Source organism: Nomascus leucogenys, chromosome 3 (genome assembly GCF_006542625.1).
Source record: "Nomascus leucogenys isolate Asia chromosome 3, Asia_NLE_v1, whole genome shotgun sequence".
Classification (NCBI taxonomy): Eukaryota; Metazoa; Chordata; class Mammalia; order Primates; family Hylobatidae; genus Nomascus; species Nomascus leucogenys.
In genome coordinates, this window is record NC_044383.1 from 75610770 (window position 1) to 75636040 (window position 25271).

At 42.5% G+C, this 25271-nt stretch overlaps 1 protein-coding gene across 5 annotated transcripts in view; it reads right to left on the minus strand.

Moving 5' to 3' along the window:
* GABRR1 (gamma-aminobutyric acid type A receptor rho1 subunit) overlaps positions 1-12496 on the minus strand; it is a 46317-nt gene extending 33821 nt beyond the window's left edge. For 2 of the 5 annotated variants that reach the window (XM_003258327.2, XM_003258328.2), the window contains exon 1: positions 8245-8820. In XM_003258327.2, coding sequence (XP_003258375.2) covers positions 8245-8366 — 122 coding nt within the window. In that variant the 5' untranslated portion in view covers positions 8367-8820. Of the gene's footprint in view, positions 1-8244; positions 8821-12321 lie in introns of those variants that run through there. The other 3 variants (XM_003258329.2, XM_003258326.2, XM_012505920.2) reach the window with 3 other exon arrangements.
* Between the last annotated feature and the right edge of the window lie 12775 nt (positions 12497-25271).

A 25271-nucleotide genomic window follows, 5' to 3' on the forward strand; every position in this document is an offset into this window, starting at 1 on the left:
AGGGGTGAGTCAAGACTCACGAGGTCTTCCCAATGCTATCACCGCAATCCCAAGAGCCACCACTGCTTGTTTGGGGTTAAATTTATTTGATGAGGCAGCTTACGGTATTGGAAGGAGTACAGACTTGGCATCAGTCAGACTTCAGTGTGAATCCCAGGGGAGCCACAAACTAGCTGTTAACCTTGGGCAGGTTACTTGATCTTTCTGTGTCTCAGTTTCCTAAAAGATGGGGGGAATAATACTAACTTTACTGGTGTGCTGTAAGAATTAGGCAAGAAAATGTTAATTTGAACCACAGGAAATGGCTGACGTTCAACTGTTTGTGACGTACAAAAACATTTTCACTTGGTTCAACCTGAGTTTTACGTCCATCGATATAACTTTCATTTTCTGATGGCGAGAGGAGAGCACCAGAAGTGGAAACACGGGGTCTGTGGGAGCTCTGTGGATATGTTATGTGACCATGGCACAAGTTTGTGTACCCTTTTGGGCCTTGCTCTTTTCGCCTTTAAAGTGAGGGGGTTTCTAAGGTCTTTGAAGGTCTGACATTCTGTAGAAATTTTTTTTTTTTTTTTTTTTTTGGAGATAGGTCTTGCTCTGTCACCCAGGCTGTAATACAGCGTCGCAATCTCAGCTCACTGCAGCCTTGACCTCCCAGGCTCAAGTGATCCTCCCACCTCAGCCTCCCGAGTAGCTAGGACCACAGGTGTGTGCCACCATACCTGGCTAATTTTGCTTGTTTTTGTAGAAATGGGGTCTCACTATGTTCCCTAGGCTGGTCTCGAACTCCTGGGATTAAGCAATCCTCCTGCCTTGGCCTCCCAAAGTGCTAGGATTACAGGTGTGAGCCATCATGCCCAGTCTTCTGCAAAATTTTTAATTTTTGCATTCTGCAAAAATGGTCTGATTAAGGTCTGTCTCCCCCACTAAACTGTCAGCACCCTGAGGGGAGGAGCAGGTCTATTTTGCTTACCATTGCCTCCCAAGCCATGGGCACAGTGCCTGGAGTATAGTGCCCTCAATACATATTTGTTAAATGAATGAATGAAGTGCAGGAAATAGCAAGGGTCAGGGTTCACTCATTTATTCATGCCCAACATTTCATGAACATTCACCATTGTTCTTGATTGTGGGGAAACAAGGATAAATGCGCCCTCAAGGGACTCATAGTCTAGAAGCAGAGAAAAATGAGATAAAAAAGGCAATGCTGAGTGATTAGTCCTTGGAGAGAAGGGTGGTGGAGAGCTGCAGAAGCTCAAAAGTCAGTCACCTAATTGAGACTTGAGAGGCAGGGGGTGAGGGAGGGCCAAGGAAGGCTTCTCAGAGGAGGTGACACCTCTGCTAAATATCGGAGGAAGAAAAAAATGGGTCAGAGAAATAAGAAAGAGAATGGTGTTGTGAGCATGGGAGCAGCAGGTGCAGAGGCCTTAGGAGACTGCAAGGAGGAGGGGCAGGTCGTAATCAGCAGGGAGACAAGGACCAGGAAGCACAAAGTGGGGACTCGAAAGTTCAAGCAAACTTTCTGGGGAGCAAAGGGACAAGATGAAGAGAGCACTACTAACTTAAGAGAAAATCGAATTTCAAGGCGTTTAGGGCGATCAGAGACCCAGTCCATAATCCCATACCTTTCTCTTTGTCATGCAAGACAGGGATTTGACAGCAACTCCTCATGCCACATTGTTGCCGCCCCTGGCCTCTCTTCATCCTTTGAACCCTCCAAAGTCCCTCCTACCCTAAAACTCTCCTGTCTTCCTCTCTCACCTTCATCCCATCTCAGTCTTTCAGTTCACACCAAGTTTCTTGTAAATACTGTCTATATTCACTCCATTTTCTCTTCTCCTCTCCTCAACCCACTGACATCTGTCTCTTCTTGGGATGATCATTAATGACACGTAGCTACCATATCTAGGGCTCACTTCTCAGTCCTCTACCTAGTTGATTTTGACCTTGGAGTGATCTGACCCTATTGACCACTCCCTCCTTCTTAAAACCCTTGACACCTTGCTAGAACACCTTCCTAGTCGGAAAGACTCTGATGGCACAGCCTGCATCTCATTTTGTGACTGGTGAAGAGCTCATTGCCCAGTGTAGTGCCTGCCCTGTAATAAGCACTTGATAACTGTTGAAAAAATGGGCCTCTTAACATCCTCAACACCTCTGTGTTCCAGTTCTATACCTGTTTCTCTGATCACTCATTTCCAGCTCTTCATTGAGGCCCCTTCCTTTATCTTCTCCTTAAACGCTGCTCTTCCCCAAGGTCTGTCCTTGATCTGGCCCTTATTTCATGCCACATGCTGTCTCTGGCCACCTCATCCATTGCCACCTATGGGGACTCCCTTTAAATGATTCTCCAGGCCCAGTTTCCTTCTTGAGCTGCAGACTTATATCCCTTCCTGCTGACTGGACAGCTGCCTCTTGGTATCTTGCAAGCACATCTAGGTCCATATCATTCATACCAAACTCATCACCTTCACCCCCAAACCTACTCCTCCGCCTGCTCTCCTTCCTGGCATCACCATCTACTCAGTCATACAATCGAAATACCTGCCGAACATTCACCCTAAACTTCTCTCTCACCCTGAAGCCAATCAGATTCTGACCATTCTAGCTCCTTGAAAGCTCTCATATTCATTCCTCCCCCATCCCCATCCTGTTCATTCCACTATGAATGAGCTTTGTACCAGCTCTTACCTGGCCTCAGACTCTGGTCATAGACTCTGGATTACTTTCTCTGTTTCCCCTCTAGCGCCCTTCCTGGTGTTCCATCATGCTGCTGAGCAAGCAAGCATCATCTCTCTGAAATGGAAATCTGCTGAGACCATTCAGCTCCTCTTCACCTTCAGAATAAACGTGACTTCTTTAGCACAACAAAGAATGCATGATAATGTACTTCCAGCTTCTGGTAGGATCAGTATGCCCTCCCACAGCCTGAGCTGGCATTGTCCAGGGGCCTGTAGTGTAAACAGGTTATGTTTCCATTCTTCAGGAAAGAGAGGAGGAGAGGACCGACAGTAAGTTTTGGGTTATTTTTATTTTTATTTTTATTTTTTCTGAGACAGGGTCAGATGGGCCCAGGCTGAAGGGCAGTGGCATAACCACGGCTCACTGCAGCCTTGACATCCCAGGCTCAAGCCATTCTCCCACTTCAGCCTCTTGAGTAGCTGGGACTACAGGCACACCTCACCATGCCCAGCTACATTTTTTTGTACTTTTTATAGAAACGGGATCTCACTTTGTTCCCCAGGCTGGTCTTGAACAGAAGGGCTCAAGTTATCCTCATGTCTCAGCCTTCCAAAGTGCTGGGATTACAGGCATAAGCCACCATGCCCAGCCTGAGACAGTAAGTTTTGATTGATTCTAGAAACATTGCCCAGTGCCCTGGCATTCTGATCTTGATTCTGCATGATTGGTGAAGATGGGTCCTGTCTGGATGTGCCTCCTGTGGAGATTCCGGGAAAACATGAATTATTTGCTGGGGTGGAGACTAGAGTGAGGCAGGTAAGGTGTGTAGGGAGTAAAATGTAAAGAGCCAGTCACTCTCTGGGGCGTGTAACACCTCCTTCAGTTTTGCACCCTAGGCACCTCACTGGTCTCACCCCCTGGTGTGCCCATGTTTACCTAAGCTATTTTATTAGCATGACCATGCAAATAAACCTGGATACAAATTACTAGAAGCTTATGGATTTAGAGTCTGGATTAAATTAAGTAAGCCCTTTAAAAGTTTAGGCTACATAAAAATGAAGTTTAACCTGGCTGGTGGGGTATAAGTTGGGTCCACCTAACATTCTGGATAGAAATTTTCCCACATATATCTGGAGCTTTCAATGTTCTTGTGCCATTTGATCGAGAACACTTCCAGGAGTCTATCCTAATTAAATAATTATGTATGTGAACAACTCTTCTTATATACAAAGACATACATACAGAATATCTGTAATAACAAAGAGGAAGCAACCAAATGTCTGTAAATAGAGGAAAACACTTAAATGGTGGCACACTGTGCATTAATTTACATATTTGCATTATTATGCAGCCAAACAAATGATAATTCTATTGACTTTTAAAATAAGTGAACATGCAGACAATATTAAATACAATAAGGTTATAAAACTATATGCATAGCATAATTCCAGACTGCTTAGTATTCAGTATATGCTTACCAAAAAAGACAAGAAGAAAATACGCAAAAATGTTAACAAGCTTACTTCTGGGCTTGGAGATTATGGCTAATTCTTGGGTGTTTTTAAAATTTTTTTCTCTTTTTCTAGTAAATTTAAATAATAGTTATATGTGTCTTTCATAACTAAAGAAATGAAAGTTTTTAAAAGTAAAATTACAAAGAAATTTGATTTCACTCTCTAAGATCAGTAACAAGACCCACTCCCACCACTTCTATTCAACCATAATACCAGAAGTCCTTGCCAAAGCAGTTAGACAAGAGAAAGAAAGAAAAGGCATAGAAATAGGAGATGAAGAAGTGAAATTGTTGCTGTTTGCTGATAACATGACCTTATATATAGAAAACCCTAAAGACTTCACCAAGAAAACTGTCAGAACTAATGAACAAATACAATAAAGTTGCAGATTCAATTCAACATGCAAAAATCAGAAGTGTTTCTATACAGTAGCAACAACCTATCTAAAAAAAGAAATTTTAAAAAAATCCAGTATACAGTGGTTACAAAAAAAAGACTAATGAATAAATTTGACTGAGGAAGTGAAAAATTTGTACAATGAAAACTATAAAACGCCAATGAAAGAAATTAAAGGAGACACAAATAAATGGAAACATATGTTCATGGATTGAAAGAATTGATATTGTTAAAATGTCCATACTCCCAAAGTGATCTACAGATTCAATGTAATCCCTGTCAAAACTCCAAGTAATTTTTCATAAACATAAAAAAAATCCTAAAATTCATATGGTACCACAAAAAATCCCAAATAGCTAAAATGATCTTGAGCAAAGAAAACAAAGCTGGAGGCATCTGATTTCCTACCTGATCCTACCTGATACACTACCTGATTTCAAGCTATATTACAAAGCTATAGTAATTAAAACATCATGGAACTAGAATATAGATGAACACATCAACCAGTGAAACAGAAGAGAGAGCCTAATAATAAACCCATACATTTACAATCAATTGATTTTCAACAAAGGTCTCAAAAACACACAATGGAAAAAAAAAGTCTCTCCAATAAATATGTTGAGAAAACTGGATATCCACATGCAGAAGAATGAAATCAGACCTTCTATCTCACACCATATACAAGAATCAACTCAAAATGGATTAAAGACTTAAGTATAAGACCTGAAACTGTTAAACTGATAGAGAAAAACATAGGAGAAAAGTTACACAATATTGGTCTAGGCAGTGAATTTTTTGCATTTGACTCCAAAAGCTTGGGCAACAAAAGCAAATAGACAAATGAGATTACATCAAACTAAAAAGCTTCTGCACAGCAGAATAAATAACTCATGCAGTGAAGAGACAACCTGCAGATTGGAAGAAAATATTTGTAAGGCATACACATCTGATAAGGGGTTAATATCTAAAATATGTAAGAAACTCAAACAACTCAATAGCAAGAAAACAAGTAACCTGATTAAAAATGGGCAAAGGACTTGAATAGACATTTTTCAAAACAAGATATACAAGTGGCCAACAGATATATGAAAAAATGCTCAACATCATTAGTCATTAGGGAAATGCAAATTTGAACCACAATGAGATATCATCTCACACCAGTCAGAATGGCTATTATCAAAAAGATGGCCAAGCATGGTGGCTCACACCTGTAATCCTGGCACTTTCGGAGGCCAAGGTGGGAGGATCACTTGAAGCCAGGAGCTCAAGACCAGCCTGAGCAACAAACATAGTGAGACCCTGTCTATAGAAAAAAAAATTTTTTAATTAGCCTGGCATGGTAGTGCACCTGTAGTCCCAGCTATTCGAGAGGCTGAAGTGGGAGGATCACTTGAAATCATTACAATCCAGCCTAGGTAACAGGGCAAGACTCTGTCTCTAAAACAAACAAACAAAAAACAAAACAAACTTAAAAAGATGAACAATAACAAGCCTTGGCAAAGATGTGGAGAAAAGAAAACTCTTGTAACACCACCGGTGGGAATGTAAATTAGCACAGCCATTATGGAAAACTAGATGGAGGTTCCTCTAAAAACTAAAAACAGAATTACCATATGATCCAGCAATCCCATGTCCAGGTATATATCCAAAGGACTTAAAATCAGTTTGTTGAAGAGATATCTGCACTCTCATTTTCACTACAGCATTATTCATAATAGCCAAGTTATAGAAACAACCTAAGTGTCTATCAATGAATGAATGGATAAAGAGAATGTGGTATACAATGGAATACTATTCAACTTTAGCAAAAGAAATTCTGTCATTTGCAACAGCACGGATAAACCTGGAGGACATTATGCTTAATGAAATAAGCCAAGCATCAAAGCCAAATACCATATGATCTCACGTGTATGTGAAATCTCAAACAATAGAAATCATATTAACAGAGAGCAGAATGATGGTTACCAGAGGCTGGGAGATTGAGGGTACGAGGAGATGTTGGCCAAGAGGTAGTTTCAGTTAGACAGGAGGAATCGTTTTTTGAGCCATCTTGAACAGCATGGTGACCATAGTTAAAAGTAGTGTATTGCATATTGCAAAAGTGCTGAGTAAATTTCAAATGTTTTCACCACAAAAAAATAGTAAATATTTGTGGCAATGGATACATTAATTAGACTTAATCATTCCACATTGTACGTATATATCCTTACATCATTTCGTATGTACCCCATTAATATATACAATCATAATTTGTCACTTAAAATTTAAATTTTTTAAATAAATTATTTAAAAGAAAGTCTATTTCACTCTCTTAGACTTCTTAATCACCGATATTTGCGAATAGGTTGCCACTCTAACTCTGGCTTGGGAAAAGTTTTTGATAAAGACCAACACAGTTTTTTGTTGTTTTTGTTGTTGCTTTTAATCCCTATAAGCACATTTCAATCAAATAATCTCTACGGCTGCACCACTCCTCAGGTTCCAGTGTTTGCCCAAGCAACTTCTGACTCTGATGGTAATAGGGCACAGTGGCCTCTCTTAGTACCCCAGGCTCACCATGACCACTGGATATTTCAGCTCCTAGTTTTGTGATGTTGTTAAGAACAGCTTGAAACAAATCGCTGTGAGCTACAGCTGGCTGTTTGGGAGACCATGTGAGGAGGGCTCCCTCCAGCCCCAGAGGAAGGGCACTGAGGTGCTAGACACACAGCCCCCCTCCTAACCCCAAACTCCCAAAAGCTAGATTTCTTTTCATATTCACTGATCTCTCAGACTCTATTTATATTTACACTCAAAGAAAGGTGAAGTTCAATTTGAAGCTAAGGCTAATAAAGGACCAAGAATCAACAACACCCTACTGTCTCCATTTCCTCATTAGTACAGAGAGAGCACTGGATTAGGTTGTCTCCAAGTCTCCTGTATTATTGACTGATGCCGGGCAAGCAGGTGTGCATCCCAGATAGGCATTACCAGTGCTGCCGTCAGAATGGCCCAGGTGAGGCCTAGTGCTAAGGGGCTGGTGGGGAACCTGGTTTCCTGTCTAAGCTCCCTCTGCAAGTGCTGGCAGACAGGGCAGCATGCACCTTTGGTGTTGACCACAGGCAAGCACTTGCCTGCAGGCAGCTCCGTCCCTGGCCCTCCCAATTTACAGGTAGGGGACCATCTAATAATGATCCTTCTGGTCATACAGCTTGGAGAAAGCTGCTTTCTTTTAAAATATTAAGAAGTGATTCACAAATCTAACAGAAATAATTAGAGCAGAATCATTCTCATGAAATACAGATCCCATTGGTAATTTGAGAATTCACAGAGTTGTTCTAACCCTAGGACACAGACAGCAAACGATTGCCCTTGATTTTTTAAAAAATGTGCATATATTCTATTTTCTAGAATCTACGTTTCACCCAGGACAATTCATAAGGAATTTTAAAAATGCACTGATAAAATGATCTAATCTAGCATCATTTTAAAAGAAAATGTAATTCTAACTTTCTAAAAGGGGGGCAGCAGGAGAACAAAGGGAGAGGGAAGAAAGAGGCATCCACACAAAACACCATACGCTGGAAATGATGCTCAGTTTCTAAAACAACACTGTAAGCTCACTTTGTGCACCCTCTTTTCCTAAATCCTCTATCCCTAAATGTCCACTCACCTGCCTTTCTTAGACATCTCATGGACTTCTCTTCCGGGCCAGTGCACTCTGCTTTCAGTGGCCAAAACCCATCCCCACCACAAAAGAAAGATGCCAAATTTCATATTTGGGACAGCCAACATGGGTTTCCAAATTCAAACACTTCTCTCCAGAAAGAGCAAAAAGGAAAAGGTTGTTCTTTTTCTCTCTTAAGACATTATTGGTCCATTCATTATTAGAAGGATGTTTACTCATGCAAAAAAAATCAACCCACAGGATGCAATCTGGAGAGCAGGAGAAAGCAATTTCCACTAAACCTATAAATCCTCCTACGTCAGATGTCAGGGATTTTCTGAACTGAGGTTGAATTCCTGTGTCCCAGTGAAACAATTATTTTAGCCGGTCTAAATTAGTTCATCGTCAAATGCGGTAAAAATGTTGGTAAAAGTCTTTTATTTTCTGGTGCGTCGAATAAAAGGAAGTAAAAATGGACCAAAGCAATTTCTAAAAGGAGTAAGGCCAGAGGTGCGGAACTGCTTTCTATGTTCACGTTAATGAGCTCCTCCCTGGATCTATTTTAAGCTTACGCCATTATTATTTGCTTTAGCTGAGGGCTGGATTTGGACAGCTTCCTGCCCCCACTTCCTGTGGCTGAATCCCTGAAACCCCAGGGCTCGGTACCTGCGTGGGCTGTCTACATGGCTGAGATTGGGAGGGCAACTGGGGAAGAGGCTTTTGTCTTTGGCGCAGAAACAAGTAAATTTCCTTGTCAGTTGCATTATTCTTATCATGAACCTCGCTGCACTTTCCACATTTGAAAAATACCAGTAATAAATTAACTGTAGCTTCAAGTCTATGTTATTTGTAGACAGTTTTTCTTTTGCTTTAATGCTTACTCTAAGACTCTGCTATAATCTACAGGCTAGAGCTTGTGTCTTCATCAAAAGACAGTCTCAGAGCCTCGTAGAAGAGACCGCACTAGGTACTCCGAACTATTGACTCTTCAAAGCTGAGCTGACATGGTTTTGATAACTTTCAGACTGTACTGGTAAACTGAGTCAGGATTCCCAGAACTCTAGCTGAAAAGCAGTTTCACACAACTGCTAACCCAAGATCAACAGAATGAGAATGAATTACACAAGACTGGACGAATTGATGAGAGAAATTTTGTTGGGGTTATTTGAAATGTAGTTGTTTTAAGGTTCTGTTCCCAGATTGCAAGAAGCCTTTTCTTTCTCTTCTTATGCTATCTGTAATTCACAATAAGTTTTCAAACTCTGCTTTTATAAACCAAAATGAAATATTCTTAAATGATATATGATTCTCACTGACACGATTCTCCTTATTTGAATTCAGAAACTCTTACCCAGTCTCTTTACATTTCTTGGCAATATAGTTGTTTGCATAGGTTTAGTAAGAATCTGTCCTCCCTTTTGCCAAAATACAACTGGAAGCATCAATTATGCAATGAAAGCCTTGCCTTGAATGCCCTATGAGAATAATGTTCATTTAACGAGGTGTGACAAGCCATTTTAAGGAATAAATGTTGGCTGTACTTACAGAACCAATGCCTACAATGTCCTCTCAGGAAACCTGACGTAGGTGCAGTTTATAGTGTCCAGTCTTACAGTTAGTAAGGAAAGTCACTTCTAGGCAAGTACTTGGGGGTATTTGTCTGAAACCTCTAGAAGAAAGGAATTCACTCAAATCTATAGGTACTGCAGGTAAAATTTGGTGGTTTCTTGGGCTTGGTCTCCTAATCTTAGCAGGATAGAAAATAATAGACACGGCCGGGCACGGTGGCACACGCCTGTAATCCCAGCACTTTGGGAGACCAAGGTGGGAGGATCACCTGAGATCAGGAGTTCGAGACCAGCCTGGCCAACATGGTGAAACCCTGTCCCTACTAAAAATACAAAAATTATCTCGGTGTGGTGACGAGCGCCTGTAATCTCAGCTACTCGGGAGGCTGAGACAGGAGAATCGCTTGAACCCGGGAGGTGGAAGTTGCAGTGAGCCGAGATTGCCTGATCTCGCAGTGAGTTTCACAGTGAGCGAAACTCCGTCCCCAAAAAAGAAAAGAAAATAACAGACACTTTTAGAAGTCCAATCTAAGATTCCTTATGATAACTTCTAGGTAGAAGCTAATTTGGAATCATTCAACACTGTATGGCTCTAGGTTTTGCAAAGCAAACTTCAAAGGAGGCCTCTATGATGCATAACTCTCTTGATGCACTGTAGAAGCAATCAGCCAAACCTAAGGAGCCCACCCTTTTTTTGTGATAAAGAATAATCTTTAGAATTATATATAATAACAAGGAGAAGGAAGATGGTCAGGAAAAATCGTCAAACTTTGAAATGAGCAAAATAGATTACTGGGTGTTCTTTCAATAGAATGCTGAGCCTTGTCTAGCAGGTCCTCTGGGGATTGTCTGATCCTATAGGGATGTATGCCTTTGGTTGTCTTTAGGCTATTTTACAATTCTGTAATAGTAGATGTTAACACATAGAAAATTGATAGTAACGCATCTTTCCTGTCCATAGCTATGCAAATTATTCCCTTAGTGCTGTGGAGAGTATACATCTCTATAAATCAAGTCCTTATTTCAACCAGTTGTAACATCTTACTGGTCCCCTAACTAAATAATGAGTTAAATAAAATCTTCAATGTCTGTTCATTTTATAGTTATGTGAGAGTCATGATTATATCCTCTTATATAAATCATCCTTTAATGTACTTTCAATTAATAGATGTCAAAAACATTCAACATATAGAAATAAAGGCAGGATATGTGATGTCTCCAGAGGTCAACGTAAGCTAAACATGGTTAGATACTTTAGTTGTAGTGACTTGCTGATTTAAAGACCAAATTGTCTAAAGGGAGATATTCTGGGGCTGAGTACATCAAAATGAACAGGACAAAAAGGCATTAAATTGGGGAGGTAGAAAGGACATTAAATGCCTTCTAATGCCCAGATTGGAAAATACCTTTCTTTCTTGTTTAGAGGATCCCGGACTAGCTCCAGGGGCCAGGAGCCTGAGCATAACCAAAGAGAGCAAACCAGAAGGCCTCAAACACGCATTTCCTACCCTCTCTTAGCTAAGCAGAGAGCTGGTTCAGCAGCTCCCCAGTTAGCTTGACGGCAGGACAGGCGGTACCAGCTTCTGAGCCTTTGCAACAAGGCCACTTCCTCCACCCAGAAGTTCCTATGGCAGAACCTTGAGGGGAGGGGCCCTGTCTTAGAGCTCTTTCTGCTTTGGGCTCGAGCCAACCATGCATCCCTCTTACTGCTGTCATGAGAGCTCAGAAAGCCATGGCATTTCGCTAATTTGCTGCTTGTAAATGTTCTTAATCAACTTTATTTCCCACTAACACCATGTGGCTCTAATGCAGAGAGTATCTGTGCCCTCTTTATAGGACAAGGATGTAGGAGGGGGCTGTAAAGAAGCCTGAGAGAACCAGTCAGGGCCAGCATCAGAGCGTATTAAGGATCCAGACTGACTTACTGAATTATAACACTTCCAGACCAATTTTTAAAAATATATATATATATTTTTTGAGACGGATTTTCATTCTTGTTGCCCAGGCTGGAGTGCAGTGGCACGATCTCAGCTCACCGCAACCTCTGCCTCCCAGGTTCAAGTGATTCTCCTGCCTCAGCCTCCCAAGTAGCTGGGATTACAGGCATGTGCCACTACACCCGGCTAATTTTGTATTTTTAGTAGAGACAGGGTTTCTTCATGTTGGATCAGGCTGGTCTCTAACTCCCAACCTCAGGTGATCTGCCTGCCTCGGCCTCCCAAAATGCTGGGATTACAGGCGTGAGCCACCGCACCTGGCCAAAAACACTATTTTTTGACAAAACTCTTCTTTTCCTTTATTGAGTATACCAGCCTTCTCTCTCTTCTCACTCTGCTTTTTATTCCTCAGCCATCATGGCCTTCCCTACAGCAATGCGGGGTCTCCAGGGCAATAATTTCATCAGCAGAAGAAGGACCAGGCAGTACTTAACTCCAGCTTATCTTCTCATGGCCATCAAAAGTCCCCCTGCCCCAAGCCCTCAGAGCCAACCCAACACTACACAAAAGGCACTCACTGACTGATGGGTGCACTGCAGGCAGCACACCCCAGCTGCTCCCAAACAGTGGCTGCAGGTGCTCATCAGCTGTTTCCACGTGCTCCCTGCAGCACATTTTCTAGCCACAGTCAGCCCTCTGCATCCGTGGGTTTTACATCTGCAGATTCAACGGAGCGCAGATCAAAAATATCTGGGGATAGAAAAACAAAGAACACAAATTCAAAAAACTAATATAGTATAACAACTACTTGCTAGTATTTACATTGTATTAGATATTAGAAGTAATCTAGACATGATTTAAAGTATACAGGAGAATGTGTGTAGATTATATGCAAATATTACCCCATTTTAGGAAGGGACTTAAGCATCCACGGATTTTGGAATCCTTGGGGTCCTGGAACCAATCCCCTTGGTACCGAGGGATGACTGTACACGCGCACCAATTTTGCTTCTGGCTCTGAGCTCAGTGCCTAAACATAATCTCCCAGCATTGGACTGTTCCTTTCCAGGTAGGGGATAAGGGACAAATAAAAAGGCAAAGGAAAGGAATTTGATGAAACAATGACCCGAAGAGCCATTTTTCAGTTCCTGATGCAGCTGCTTCTTTACTCACTATATTGTCAAGCCTACAGTTTAAGCTGCTGCTGTAATCGAGCCATGGAAAGATCAGTAAAAAGACAGAATAGCGTTTCTTTGTCATGGAACAGCTTAGAGGTGAGTGGTCCAGGCTGATGGGAATCTGCTCCAGGACGAAGTGCCTTTCCTCTCGTTGCCCTTTCTCAGGGTGTGGTCTTTGTGTACCTGGTTAAAGTTGGGCTGCCAGTAGGCAGAGAAGACATGAAAGGCAAGCAATTTCTGTTTAGGCAAGAACATAGGAGCCGCACTCATCACTTCAATTCACATTTCATTGGCAAGAAACTTGGCCTCGTAGTCACTCCTAACTGTGAGGAGTCCAAGAAATGTAGTCTCTCTATGAGTCATCTTATACCTAGCTAAAATTATATCATGATGAAAACAAAAAATAAATTTTGGGGAACAATCAGCAATGTGCTGAACTCTCCAATTTTTCTTCCCATCCCAAGAGTCAGGTAGCAGTGGCTTGGATCCCAAATTCGATTCCTGTAAACCCACTTTGTGGGGCTCCTTTTCCCCTTGGCCCACTGCATATCTGGAGCCAAACACTCAGATTAGTCAGAACATCCAAACAAAACAAAGAGGGGACAAAACATCAGTCAGACTGTTAATACCAGTCCTGTCGAGAAGGCTGTGGTATTTGTAGTGTGCTTCCAAAGGAACCACCCCCGTTCTGCATCTGCTCATTTAATTCAGGTCAGATTCCTTGGTCTCGAGGTTTTTTAATGCCTATCTGTAATGTGCTCTTTTTGTCATTTCCCTGTCTCTCCTTCCCTGCTAAGTTACCAGTGCCATAAACCAGCTGGTGTTGGTGTCACTCTGAAAGCAGTTTACTTATTAATTACAATCATGACAATAGGCTTTTTGGAGACTGCCCACCATCTAAACTGAAATTTTCATGATTGATGAGAGATCTAGATGGACAGGAAGCCTCAATTAGCTTGAGTTAAATTTTTTTACAGTCTAAGTTTTGTGGTCTGAACACACCCAGCCCAGCGTTCCACAACAGCTCCAGCCACAATTGTGGTGCCAAGGATCAATAGACCATTAAACTATGACCTTTTGATAGCAGAGGCTTAATTTTTCCATACATGTTATTTTGTCATCACAAGCATCCTCACGAACTTGATGTCTGACAGTGGGGAGAAATCAATGTCCTTGTCTAGATTTTTTTTTTTAATTTCCGTAGGTTTTTGGGGAACAGGTGGTATTTGGTTACATGAGTAAGTTCTTTAGTGGTAATTTGTGGGATTTCGGTGCACCCATCACCCAAACAATATATACTTAACCCATTTTGTAGTCTTTTTATCCGTCACCTCCCTCCCACCCTTTCCCCGAGTCCTCTAAGTCCATTGTGAAATTCTTATGCCTTTGCATCGTCATAGCTTAGCTCCCACTTATGAGTGAGAACATACAATGTTTGGTTTTCCATTCCTGAGTTACTTCACTTAGAAGAATATTCTCCAGATCCATCCAAGTTGCTGTGAATGCCATTAATTCATTCCTTTTTATGGCTGAGTAGTATTCCATTGTATATATATGCCACAGTTTCTTTATCCACTCATTGATTGTTGGGTATTTGGGCTGGTTTCACATTTTTGCAACTGCTAATTGTGCTGCTATAAACGTGTGCACAAGTATCTTTTTCATTTAATGACTTCTTTTCCTCTGGATAGATACTGAGTAGCAGGACTGCTGGATCAAATGGTAGTTTCTACTTTTAGTTCTCTAAGGAATCTCCACACTGTTTTCCATAGTGGTTGTGCTAGTTTACATTCCCACCAGCAGTGTAGAAGTGTTTCCTTTTCACTGCATCCACACCAATATCTATTTTTTTTTATGGCCATTCTTGCAGGAGTAAGGTGGTATTGCATTGTGGATTTTTTTTGTTTGTTTTTTTTTGAGACAGAGGTCTTGCTCTGTCGCCAGGCTGGAGTGCAATGGCACCATCTTGGCTCACTGCAACCTCTGCCTCCTGGGTTCAAGCGATTCTCCAGCCTCAGCCTCTCCAGTAGCTGGGACTACAGGCATGTGCCACCACGCCCAGCTTATTTTTGTATTTTTAATAGAGACGGGGTTTCACCATGTTGGCTAGATGGTCTCGATCTCTTGACCTCGTGATCTGCCTGCCTCGGCCTCCCAAAGTACCAGGATTACAGGCATGAGCCACCATGCCTGGCCACAAGGGGTTTTGTTTGTTTGTTTGTTTTGTTCTGTTTTGTTTTGTTTTTCGAGATGGAGTCTCACTCGGTCGCACAGGCTGGAGTGCAGTGGCATGATCTTGGCTCACTGCAACCCCTAACTCCCAGGTTCAAGCAATTCTCCTTTCTCAGCCTCCCAAGTAGTAGCTGGGATTACAGGTATGCATTACCACGCCCAGCTAATTTTTGTATTTTTAGTAGAGACAGGGTTTCACCACGTTGGCCAGGCTGGTCTCAAACTCCTAACCTCAGGTGATCTGCCTGCCTTGGCCTCCCAAAGTGCTGGGATTACAGGTGTGAGCCACCGCGCCCGGCCTGCATTGTGGTTTTGATTTGCATTTCCCTGATCATTAGTTGATATTGAGCATTTTTTCATGTTTGTTGGCCATTTGTATATCTTCTTTTGAGAATCGTCTATTCCTGTCCTTAGCCCACTTTTTGATGGAATTTCTTTTTCTTGTAATTTGTTTGAGTTTGTTGTAGATTCTGGGTATTAGTCCTTTGTCTGATGTATAGATTGTGAAGATTTTTTCCCACTCTGGCTGTCTGTTTACTCTGCTGAGTATTCCTTTTGCTGTGCAGAAGCTCTTTAGTTTAAGTCCCACCTGTTTATCTTTGTTTTTGTCACATTTGCATTTGGGTTCTTGGTCATGAAGTCTTTGCCTAAGCCAATATGTAGAAGAGTTTTTCCGATGCTTTCTTCTAGAATCTTTTTTTTCCAAAATGGAGTCTCACTCTGTCGCCCAGGTTGCAGTGCAGTGGCATGATCTTGGCTTACTGCAACCTCTGCCTCCCAGGTTCAAGTGATTCTCCTGCCTCAGCCTCCTGAGTAGCTGGGATTACAGGCACCCAATACCACACCCAGCTAATTTTCGTATTTTTAGTAGAGATGGAGTTTCACCATGTCAGCCAGGCTAGTCTTGAACTCCTGACCTTGTGATCGCCCGCCTCGGCCTCCCAAAGTGCTGGGATTATAGGTGAGAACCACCGTGCCCAGCCATCTTCTAGAATTTTTACAGTTTCAGGTCTTAGATTTAAGTCCTTGATACATTTTGAGTTGATTTTTGTATGACAGATGAGGATCCAGTTTCATTCTCTTGCATGTGGTTTGCCAATTATCCCAGCACCATTTGTTGAATAGGGTGTCCTTTCCCCACTTTATGGCCGGGCGCGGTGGCTCAAGCCTGTGGCTCAATCCCAGCACTTTGGGAGGCCGAGGCGGGCGGATCACGAGGTCAGGAGATCGAGACCATCCTGGCTAACACGGTGAAACCCCGTCTCTACTAAAAATACAAAAAATTAGCTGGGCGTGTTGGCGGGCGCCTGTAGTCCCAGCCACTCGGGAGGCTGAGGCAGGAGAATGGCATGAACCCGAGAGGCGGAGCTTGCAGTGAGCCGAGATCGCGCCACTGTACTCCAGCCTGGGGGACAGAGCAAGAGTCCGTCTCAAAAAAAAAAAAAAAAAAAAAAAAAACAAACAAAGATCAGTTGCCTGTAAGTATTTGGGTTTATTTCTGGTTTCTCTATTCTGTTTCACTGGTCTATGTGCCTATTTTTATACCAGTACCATGCTGTTTTGGTGACTATGGCCTTATAATATAGTTTGAAGTCAGGTAATGTGATGCCTCCAGATATGTTCTTTTTGCTTGGTCTTGCTTTGCACATGTGGGCTCTTATTTGGTTCCATATGAATTTTAGGATTGGTTTTTCTAGTTCTGTGAAGAATGATGGTGATATTTTGATGGGATTTGCATTGAATTTGTAGATTGCTTTTGGCAGTATGGTCATTTTCACAATATTGATTGTACCCATCAATGAGCATGGGTTGTATTTCTGTTTGTATTGTCTATGGTTTCTTTCAGTAGTGTTTTGTAGTTTTCCTAGTAGAGGTATTTCACCTCCTTGGTTAGATATATTCCTAAGTATTTTATTTTATTTTATTTTATTTTATTTTATTTTATTTCATTGCAGCTATTGTAAAAGGGGTTGAGTTCTTGATTTGATTCTCAGTTTGGTCGCTGTTGGTGTATAGCAGAGCTACTGATTTGTGCACATTAATTTTGTATCCTGAAACTTTGCTGAATTCACTTATCAGTTTTAGAAGTCTTTGGGGGGGGGGTCTTTAGGGTTTTCTAGGTATACAATCATATCATCAGCAAACAGTGACAGTTTGACTTCCTCTTTACCAATTTGGATACCCTTTATTTCTTTCTCTTGTCTGATCTCTCTGGCTAGGACTTCCAGTACTATGTTGAATAGAAGTGGTGAGAGTGGGTATCCTTGTCTTGTTCCAGTTCTCAGAGGAATGCTTTCAACTTTTCCCCCATTCAAGATTATGTTAGCTGTGGGTTTGTCATAGATGGCTTTTATTACATTGAGGTATGTCCCTTGCATGCTGATTTTGCTGAGGGTTTTAATCATAAAGGGATGCTAGATTTTGTCAAGTGCTTTTTCTGCATCTATTGAGATGATCATGTGATTTTGTTTTTAATTCTGTTTATGTGGTATATCACATTTATTGAGTTGCATATGTTAAACCATCCCTGCATCCCTGGTATGATACCCACTTGTTTATGGTGGATTATCTTTTCGATATGCTGTTAGATTTGGTTAGCTAGTATTTTGTTAAGGATTTTTGTGTTTATGTTCATCAGGGATATTGGTGCGTAGTTTGCTTTTTTGTTATGTCCTTTCCTGGTTTTGATATTAGGGTGATACTAGCTTCATAGAATGATTTAGGGATTATTCCCTCTTTCTCTATCTTGTGGAATAATGTCAATAGGGTTGGTACCAATTCTTCTTCGAATGTCTGGTAGACTTCAGCTGTGAATCCGTCTGGACCTGGGCTTGTTTTTGTTGGTATTTTTTTTTTGTTGCCAATTCAATCCCCCTTCTTGTTATTGGTCTGTTCAGGGTTTCTAATTCTTCCTGATTTAAGCTAGGAGGGTTGTATCTTTCCAGGAATTTATACATCTCCTCTAGGTTTTCTAGTTTATGAGTGCAAAGATGTTCATAGTAGCCTTGAATGATGTTTTGTATTTCTGTGGTATCAGTTGTAATATCTCCCATTTTGTTTCTAATTGAGCTTATTTGGATCTTCTCTCTTCTTTTCTTGGTTAATCTTGCTAATGATCTATCAATTTTATTTATCTTTTCAAAGAATCAGCTTTTTGTTTCATTTATCTTTTTATTTTTGTTCGTTTCCATTTCATTCAGTTCTGCTCTGATCTTGGTTATTTCTTTTCTTCTGCTGGGTTTGGGTTTGGTTTGTTCTTGTTTCTCTAGTTCCTTGAGGTGTGATTAAATTGTCTATTTGTGCTCCTTCAGACTCTTTGATGTAGGCATTTAAGGCTGTGAAGTTTCCTCTTACCACTGCCTTTGCTGTATCCCAGAGGTTTTAATAAGTTGTGTCACTATTATCATTCAGTTCAAAGAATTTTTAAATTTCCATTTTGATTTCCTTGTTGACCCAATGATCATTCAGAAGCAGGTTATTTAATTTCCATGTATTTGCATGGTTTTGAAGGTTCCTTTTGGAGTTGATTTCCAATATTATTCCACTGTGGTCTGAGAGAGTACTTGATATAATTTCAATTTTCTTAAATTTGTTGAAAGTTGCTTTGTGGTCTATCATATAGTCTATCTTGGAGAATGTTTCATGTGCTCATGAATAGAATGTGTATTCTGCAGTTGTTGGGTAGAATATCCATTAAGCCCATTTTGTTCTAGGATATAGTTTAAATCTATTGTTTCTTTGTTGACTTTCTGTCTAATGACCTATTGAGTGCTGTCGTGTCCGGAATTGGTGGGTTCTTGGTCTCACTGACTTCAAGAATGAAGCCACAGACCCTCGCAGTGAGTGTTACAGTTCTTAAAGGCGGTGTGTCCGGAGTTTCTTCCTTCTGATGTTCGGATGTGTTCGGAGTTTCTTCCTTCTGGTGGAGTTCGTGGTCTCACTGGCTCAGGAGTGAAGCTGCAGACCTTCGCGGTGAGTGTTACAGCTCTTAAGGTGGCACGTCTGGAGTTGTTCCTCCCAGTGGGTTCGTGGTCTTGCTGGCTTCAGGAGTGAAGCTGCAGACCTTCACAGTGAGTGTTACAGCTCATAAAGGCAGTGTGGACCCAAAGAGTGAGCAGTAGCAAGATTTATTGCAAAGAGCAAAAGAACGAAGCTTCCACAGTGTGGAAGGGGACCTGAGCGGGTTGCCACTGCTGGCTCAGGCAGCCTGCTTTTATTCTCTTATCTGGGCCCACCCACATCCTGCCAATTGGTCCATTTTACAGAGACCCGAGTGGTCTGTTTTGACAGGGTGCTGATTGGTGTGTTTACAATCCCTGAGCTAGACACAAAAGTTCTCCACATCCCCACTAGATTAGCTACATACAGAGTGTCCACACAAAGGTTCTCCAAGTCCCCACCAGAGTAGCTAGATACAGAGTGTCAATTGGTGCATTCACAAACCCTGAGCTAGACACAGGGTGCTGATTGGTGTGTTTACAAACCTTGAGCTAGATACAGAGTGCCGATTGGTGTATTTACAATCCCTGAACTAGACATAAAGGTTCTCCACGTCCCCACCAGACTCAGGAGCCCAGCTGGCTTCACCCAGTGGATCCCGCACCGGGGCTGCAGGTGGAGCTGCCTGCCAGTCCCACGCCATGCGCCCACACTCCTCAGCCCTTGGGTGGTCGATGGGACTGGGCACCATGGAGCAGGGGGCGGCACTTGTTGGGGAGGCTCGGGCCGCACAGGAGCCCACGGCAGGGAGGGGGAGGCTCAGGCATGGCAGGCTGCAGGTCCCAAGCCCTGCCCCGCGGGAAGGCAGCTAAGACCTGGCGAGAAATTGAGCACAGCAGCTGCTGGCCTAGGTGCTAAGCCCCTCACTGCCTGGGGCCGGTGGGGCTGGCCAGCCACTCCAAGTGCAGGGTCCGCTGAGCCCACGCCCACCTGGAACTCCAGCTGGCCCGCAGGCACTGCACATAGCCCCGGTTCCTGCCCGTGCCTCTCCCTCCACACCTCCCCGCAAGCTGAGGGAGCCGGCTGTGGCCTTGGCCAGCCCAGAAAGGGGCTCCCACAGTGCAACAGCAGGCTGAAGGGCTCCTCAAGTGCTGCCAAAGTGGGACCCCAGGCAGAGTAGGCACCGAGAGTGAGTGAGGGCTGTGAGGACTGCCAGCACGCTGTCACCTCTCACTGTCAGTGGAGTTTTGCAGTCCCCCACTATTATTATGTTGCTGTCTATCTCATTTCTTAGGTCTAGTAGTCATTGTTCTATAAATTTGGGAGCTCCCGTGTTAGGTGCATATATATTTAGAATTGTGATATTTTCTTGCTGGACAAGGCTGTTTATCATTATGTAATGTCCCTCTTTGTCTTTTTTAACTGCTGTTGCTTTGAAGTTTGTTTTGTCTGATATGAGAATAGCTACTCCTGCTTGCTTTTGATGTCAATTTGCATGAAATGTCTTTTTACACCCCTTTACCTTAAGTTTATGTGAGTCCTTATGTGTTAAGTGAGGCTTTTTTTTTTGAGACGGAGTCTCACTCTGTCACCCAGGCTGGAGTGGAGTGCAGTAGCACGATCTCAGCTCACTGCAACCTCTGCCTCCCGGGTTCAAGCGATTCTCCTGCCTCAGCCTCCTGAGTAGCTGGGATTACAGGTGCCTGCCACCATGCTGGCTAATTTTTGTATTTTTAGTAGAGACAGGGTTTCACCATGTTGGTCAGGCTGGTCTCAAACTCCTGGCCTTGTGATCCACTTGCCTCGGCCTCCCAAAGTGCTGGGATTAAAGGCGTGAGCAAGTGAGGCTCTTGAAGGCAGCAAATACTTGGTTGATGAATTTTTATCCATTCTGCAATTCTGTATCTTTTAAATGGAGCCTTTAGGCTCAGTTAGTATTGAGATGTGAGGTACTATTTTATTCATTGTGCTATTTGTTGCCTGAATACCTTGGTTTATTTATTTATGTATTTATTGTATTGCTTTATAGGTCCTGTGAGATTCATGCTTTAAAGAGGTTCTGTTTTGATGTGTTTCCAGGATTCGTTTCAATATTTAGAGCTCCTTTTAGCAGTTCTTGTAGTGCTGGCTTGGTAGTGGTGAATTCTGTCAGCATTTGTTTGTCTGAAAAAGACTGTCTCTTTCCTTCATTTATGAAGCTTAGTTTCACTGGATACAAAATTCTTGGCTGATAATTGTTTTGTTTAAGGAGGCTGAAGATAGGGCCCCAATCCATTCTAGCTTGTAGAGTTTCTGCTGAGAAATCTGCTGTTAATCTGATAGGTTTTCCTTTATCGGTTACCTGGTGCTGCTTTTGCCTCACAGCTCTTAAGATTCTTTCCCTCATCTTGACTTTAGACAACCTGATGACTATGTGCCTCTGCGATGATCTTTCTGTGATGAATTTCCTAGGTGTTCTTTGAGCTTCTTGTATTTGGATGTCTAGATCTCTAGCAAGGCCGGGGAAGTTCTCCTCAATTATTTCCCCAAATATGTTCTCAAAACTTTTAGATTTCTCCTTTTCCTCAGGAATGTCAATTATTCTCAGATTTGGTCATTTAACATAATCCCAAACTTCTTGGAAGCCTTTGTTCAGTTTTTAAAATTCTTTTTTCTTTGTCTTCATTGGATTGGGTTATTTTGAAAACCTTGGCTTCGAGCTCTGAAGTTCTTTCTTCTGCCTGTTCAATTCTATTGCTGAGGCTTTCCAGGGCATTTTGCATTTCTCTAAGTGTGTCCTTTATTTCCTGAAGTTGTGATTTTTTTTATTTATGGTATCCACTTCACTGAAGATTTTTCCCCTCATATCTTGTATCATCTTTTTGATTTTCTTAAGTTGGACTTCACCTTTTCTGGTGCCTCCTAATAATCAACCTTCTGAATTCTCTTTCTGGCAATTCAGGGATTTCTTCTTGGTTTGGGTCCATTGCTGGTGGGCTAGTGTGATTTTTTTTAACGGGGGATGTTAAAGAACCTTGTTTTGTCATATTACCGGAATTGTTTTTCTGGTTCCTTCTCATTTTGGTAGCCTCTGTCAGAGGGAAGATTTGAGGCTCAAGGCTGCTGTTCAGATTCTTTTGTCCCACGGGGTGCTCCTTTGATGTAGCACTCTCCCCCTTTTCCTAGGGATGCGGCTTCCTGAGAGCAGAACTACAGTGATTGTTACTCTCTTCTGAATCTAGCCATCCAGCAGGGCTACCAGGCTTTGGGCTGGTACTGGGGGGTGTCTGCACAGAGTTCTGTGATGTGAACTGTCTTCAGGTCTCTCAGCCATGGATACCAGGACCTGCTCCATTGGAGGTGGCAGGGGAGTGAAATGGACTCTGTGAGGGTCCTTAGTTGTAGTTGTTTAATGCACTTGTCGTAGTTTTGTGGTGGTTGGCCTCCTGCCAGGAGGTGGAACTTTCAAGAGAGCATTAGCTATGGCAGTATAGGGGAGGACCAGGTGATGGGTGAGGCCCTGGAACTCCCAAGAGAATATAACCTTTGTCTTTGGCTTCCAGGGTGGGGAGGGAAGGCCCATCAGGAAGGGGTAGGTTTAGGCATGTTTGAGCTCAGACTCTCCTTGGGCGGGGCTTGCTGCAGCTGCTGTGGGAGATGGGGATGTGGTTCCCAGGTCAATGGAGTTATGTTCTCAGGAGGATTATGACTGCCTCTGCTGTGTCATGCAGGTTGTCAGGGAAGCAGGTGAAAGCCGGCAGTTACAGGCCTCACCCAGCTCCCGTGCAACCCAAAAGGCTGGTCTCACTCCCACCATGCCCCCACTCCAACAGCACCGAGTTTGTTTTTAGGAAGTGGGCGAACAGGGCTGAGAACTTGCCCCAGGGTACCAGCCTCCTGGCTGAGAAAGCAAACAGGGCTTTCCTGCCTCCCCACCTGTGGGATCTGCACACCGGATTCATGTCCTCCCCCAAGTTCTGGCCAAGAAACTTCATGTTTGGTTGGAATTGTTGTAAAGTTCAGCGGGAGTTTTCCTTCTCCCTGTGATATTTTCCCAGTTCCTCTGGCAGCCCTCCCCAAGGACCCCTGTGAGACAAGGCAGAAATGGCTTCCCTGGGACCCAGAGAGCCCACAGGGCTTTTCCTACTGCTTCCTCTACCCTTGTATTTCGCTTGGCTCCCTAAATTGTCTCAGCTCCAGGTAAAGTCAAATCCTTTTTCTGTGATCTGGACCTTCAGGTTCCCCAGTGAGGTTGTGTGTTTGTGGGTGGACAATTCCCCTTTCCCATCTTCACAGTATGGGCACTTGCAGTATTTGGACTCTCTCCTAGGTCTTGCAAGAGCAATCCACTTCCTTCAAAGGGTTCGTGGATTCTCAGCTCTACTGGTATATTCCTGCAGTAGATCTTGGAGCAAAATTTCCACAGCGCAAGTCTCCACAGGCTGCTCTGTCTGTCCAAGTGAGAGCTGCAATGTGATCCTGCCTCCTATCCACCATTTTCTTCCAGATACCTTCCATGTCTAGATTTTTTTTTTTTTTTGCATGTGGCGGTCCACTTATTCCAGCACCATTTGTTGGAAAAAAAACTATCCTTTCTCCATTGAATTGCCTTTGATCCTTTATCAAAGATCAGTTTAATATATTTGTGTCTATTTCTAGGTTCTCGATTTCATTCCATTGATCTATTGTCTACTCTTTCACCAATACTACACTGTCTTAATTACTGTACTTTATAACAAGTCTTTAAGTTGAGTAGTATATGTAGTCCAATTTTGTTCTTCTTCCTTGATATTGTATTGACCATTCTATTTTTTTGTTTCTGTATAAATGTTTAGAATCTGTCAATATTCACAAAGTAACTCACTGAGACTTTGATCGGAATTGCAATGAATCTACAAAGTTGGGAAGAACTGACATCTTAAAAATATTGAGTCTTTCTATCCATGAAAATGGAATATCTCTCCATTTATTTAAACTTTTTTATTTCCCTACACAAATAAGTAAATTAATAAATACTGCCACTATGACTTCATGTTTGGAATTATTTGTGTAATGTTAAGAGCCTAAGTCATACCATGGAATTTTCATATTTTCAATATTCTCTTCTAATGAATAATTAAAGATGTCAACTTAACATTTTTGAGCACCTACCTCCAATAGATAAAATAAGTCTATTTCTCCAACTATGTTGCCACCACTCTCATCCAGTCCCCATCAACTCTCCCCTTGACCACTGCAATAGCTTCCTAAAAGCTTCAACTCCAAGTCCACCCTTTTTATTTATTTATTTTCATTTTTATTTTTGTTTTTTGAGGCAGGGTCCAGGCTGGAGTGCAGTGGTGTGATCACCACTCACTGCAGCCTCAATCTCCTGGGCTTAAGCAATTCTCCCACTTTGGCCTCCTGAGTAGCTGGGACTATAAGCACGCACCTTCATGCCCAGCTAATTTGTTATATTTTTTGTAGAGACAGGGTCTCACTATGTTGCCCAGGCTGGTCTTGAATTCCTAGTCTCAAGCAGTCCTCCTACTTTGACCTCTCAAAGTGCTAGGATTACAGACATGAGCCACCACACCTGGCCACCAAGTCCACCCTTGATCCCAGTGCCAGTTATCCACTTATTTGCTCTTATCCTCAAGCCCACCTTTCTTTGCCCTACTATATAATACTTGAACTGACTCTGTAAACCGCATTTCTACTTTGCCGGTCAATACAATGCTAGGTTCTGCCAGTAGAGGGTGCAGGATGAAGTCTACAAGGCTGGAAGAGGGAGAAAAGAATCTTTTTTTCTATTTTTTTTTTTAAGTGGCAGGAAGGGGCACAGTGTGCAGCTATTTCCTGTGGTGTTCTTCAAAGCAGCTGAGGTCCTTATGGCTCCAGCAAGCAGCCCCCTGCAAGTTTCTTCTTCCCCGCAGTGGTGAATAGCGTGTTCCTGCAGGAGGCACACCTTCTCATCAGAGCATTGATCACAGACCTTACAGGACCTCCTCTAGATTTCCAAGTTCCTTCCTTGTTCTTCTCTCAGCCCGACAGGTGTTCTCTGCAGTTGCTCCCTCTTCTACACCTTTTAAAAGTTATCCACCTTGTGCATAGTTAACAACTCCTTCTATCAAATGTTCTCTATTGAAGTCACTCCACTGGTTTCTGCCTCTCCACTAGATCTTGACTAGGCTCCCTATTTTATTATCCCCAAAATGCAC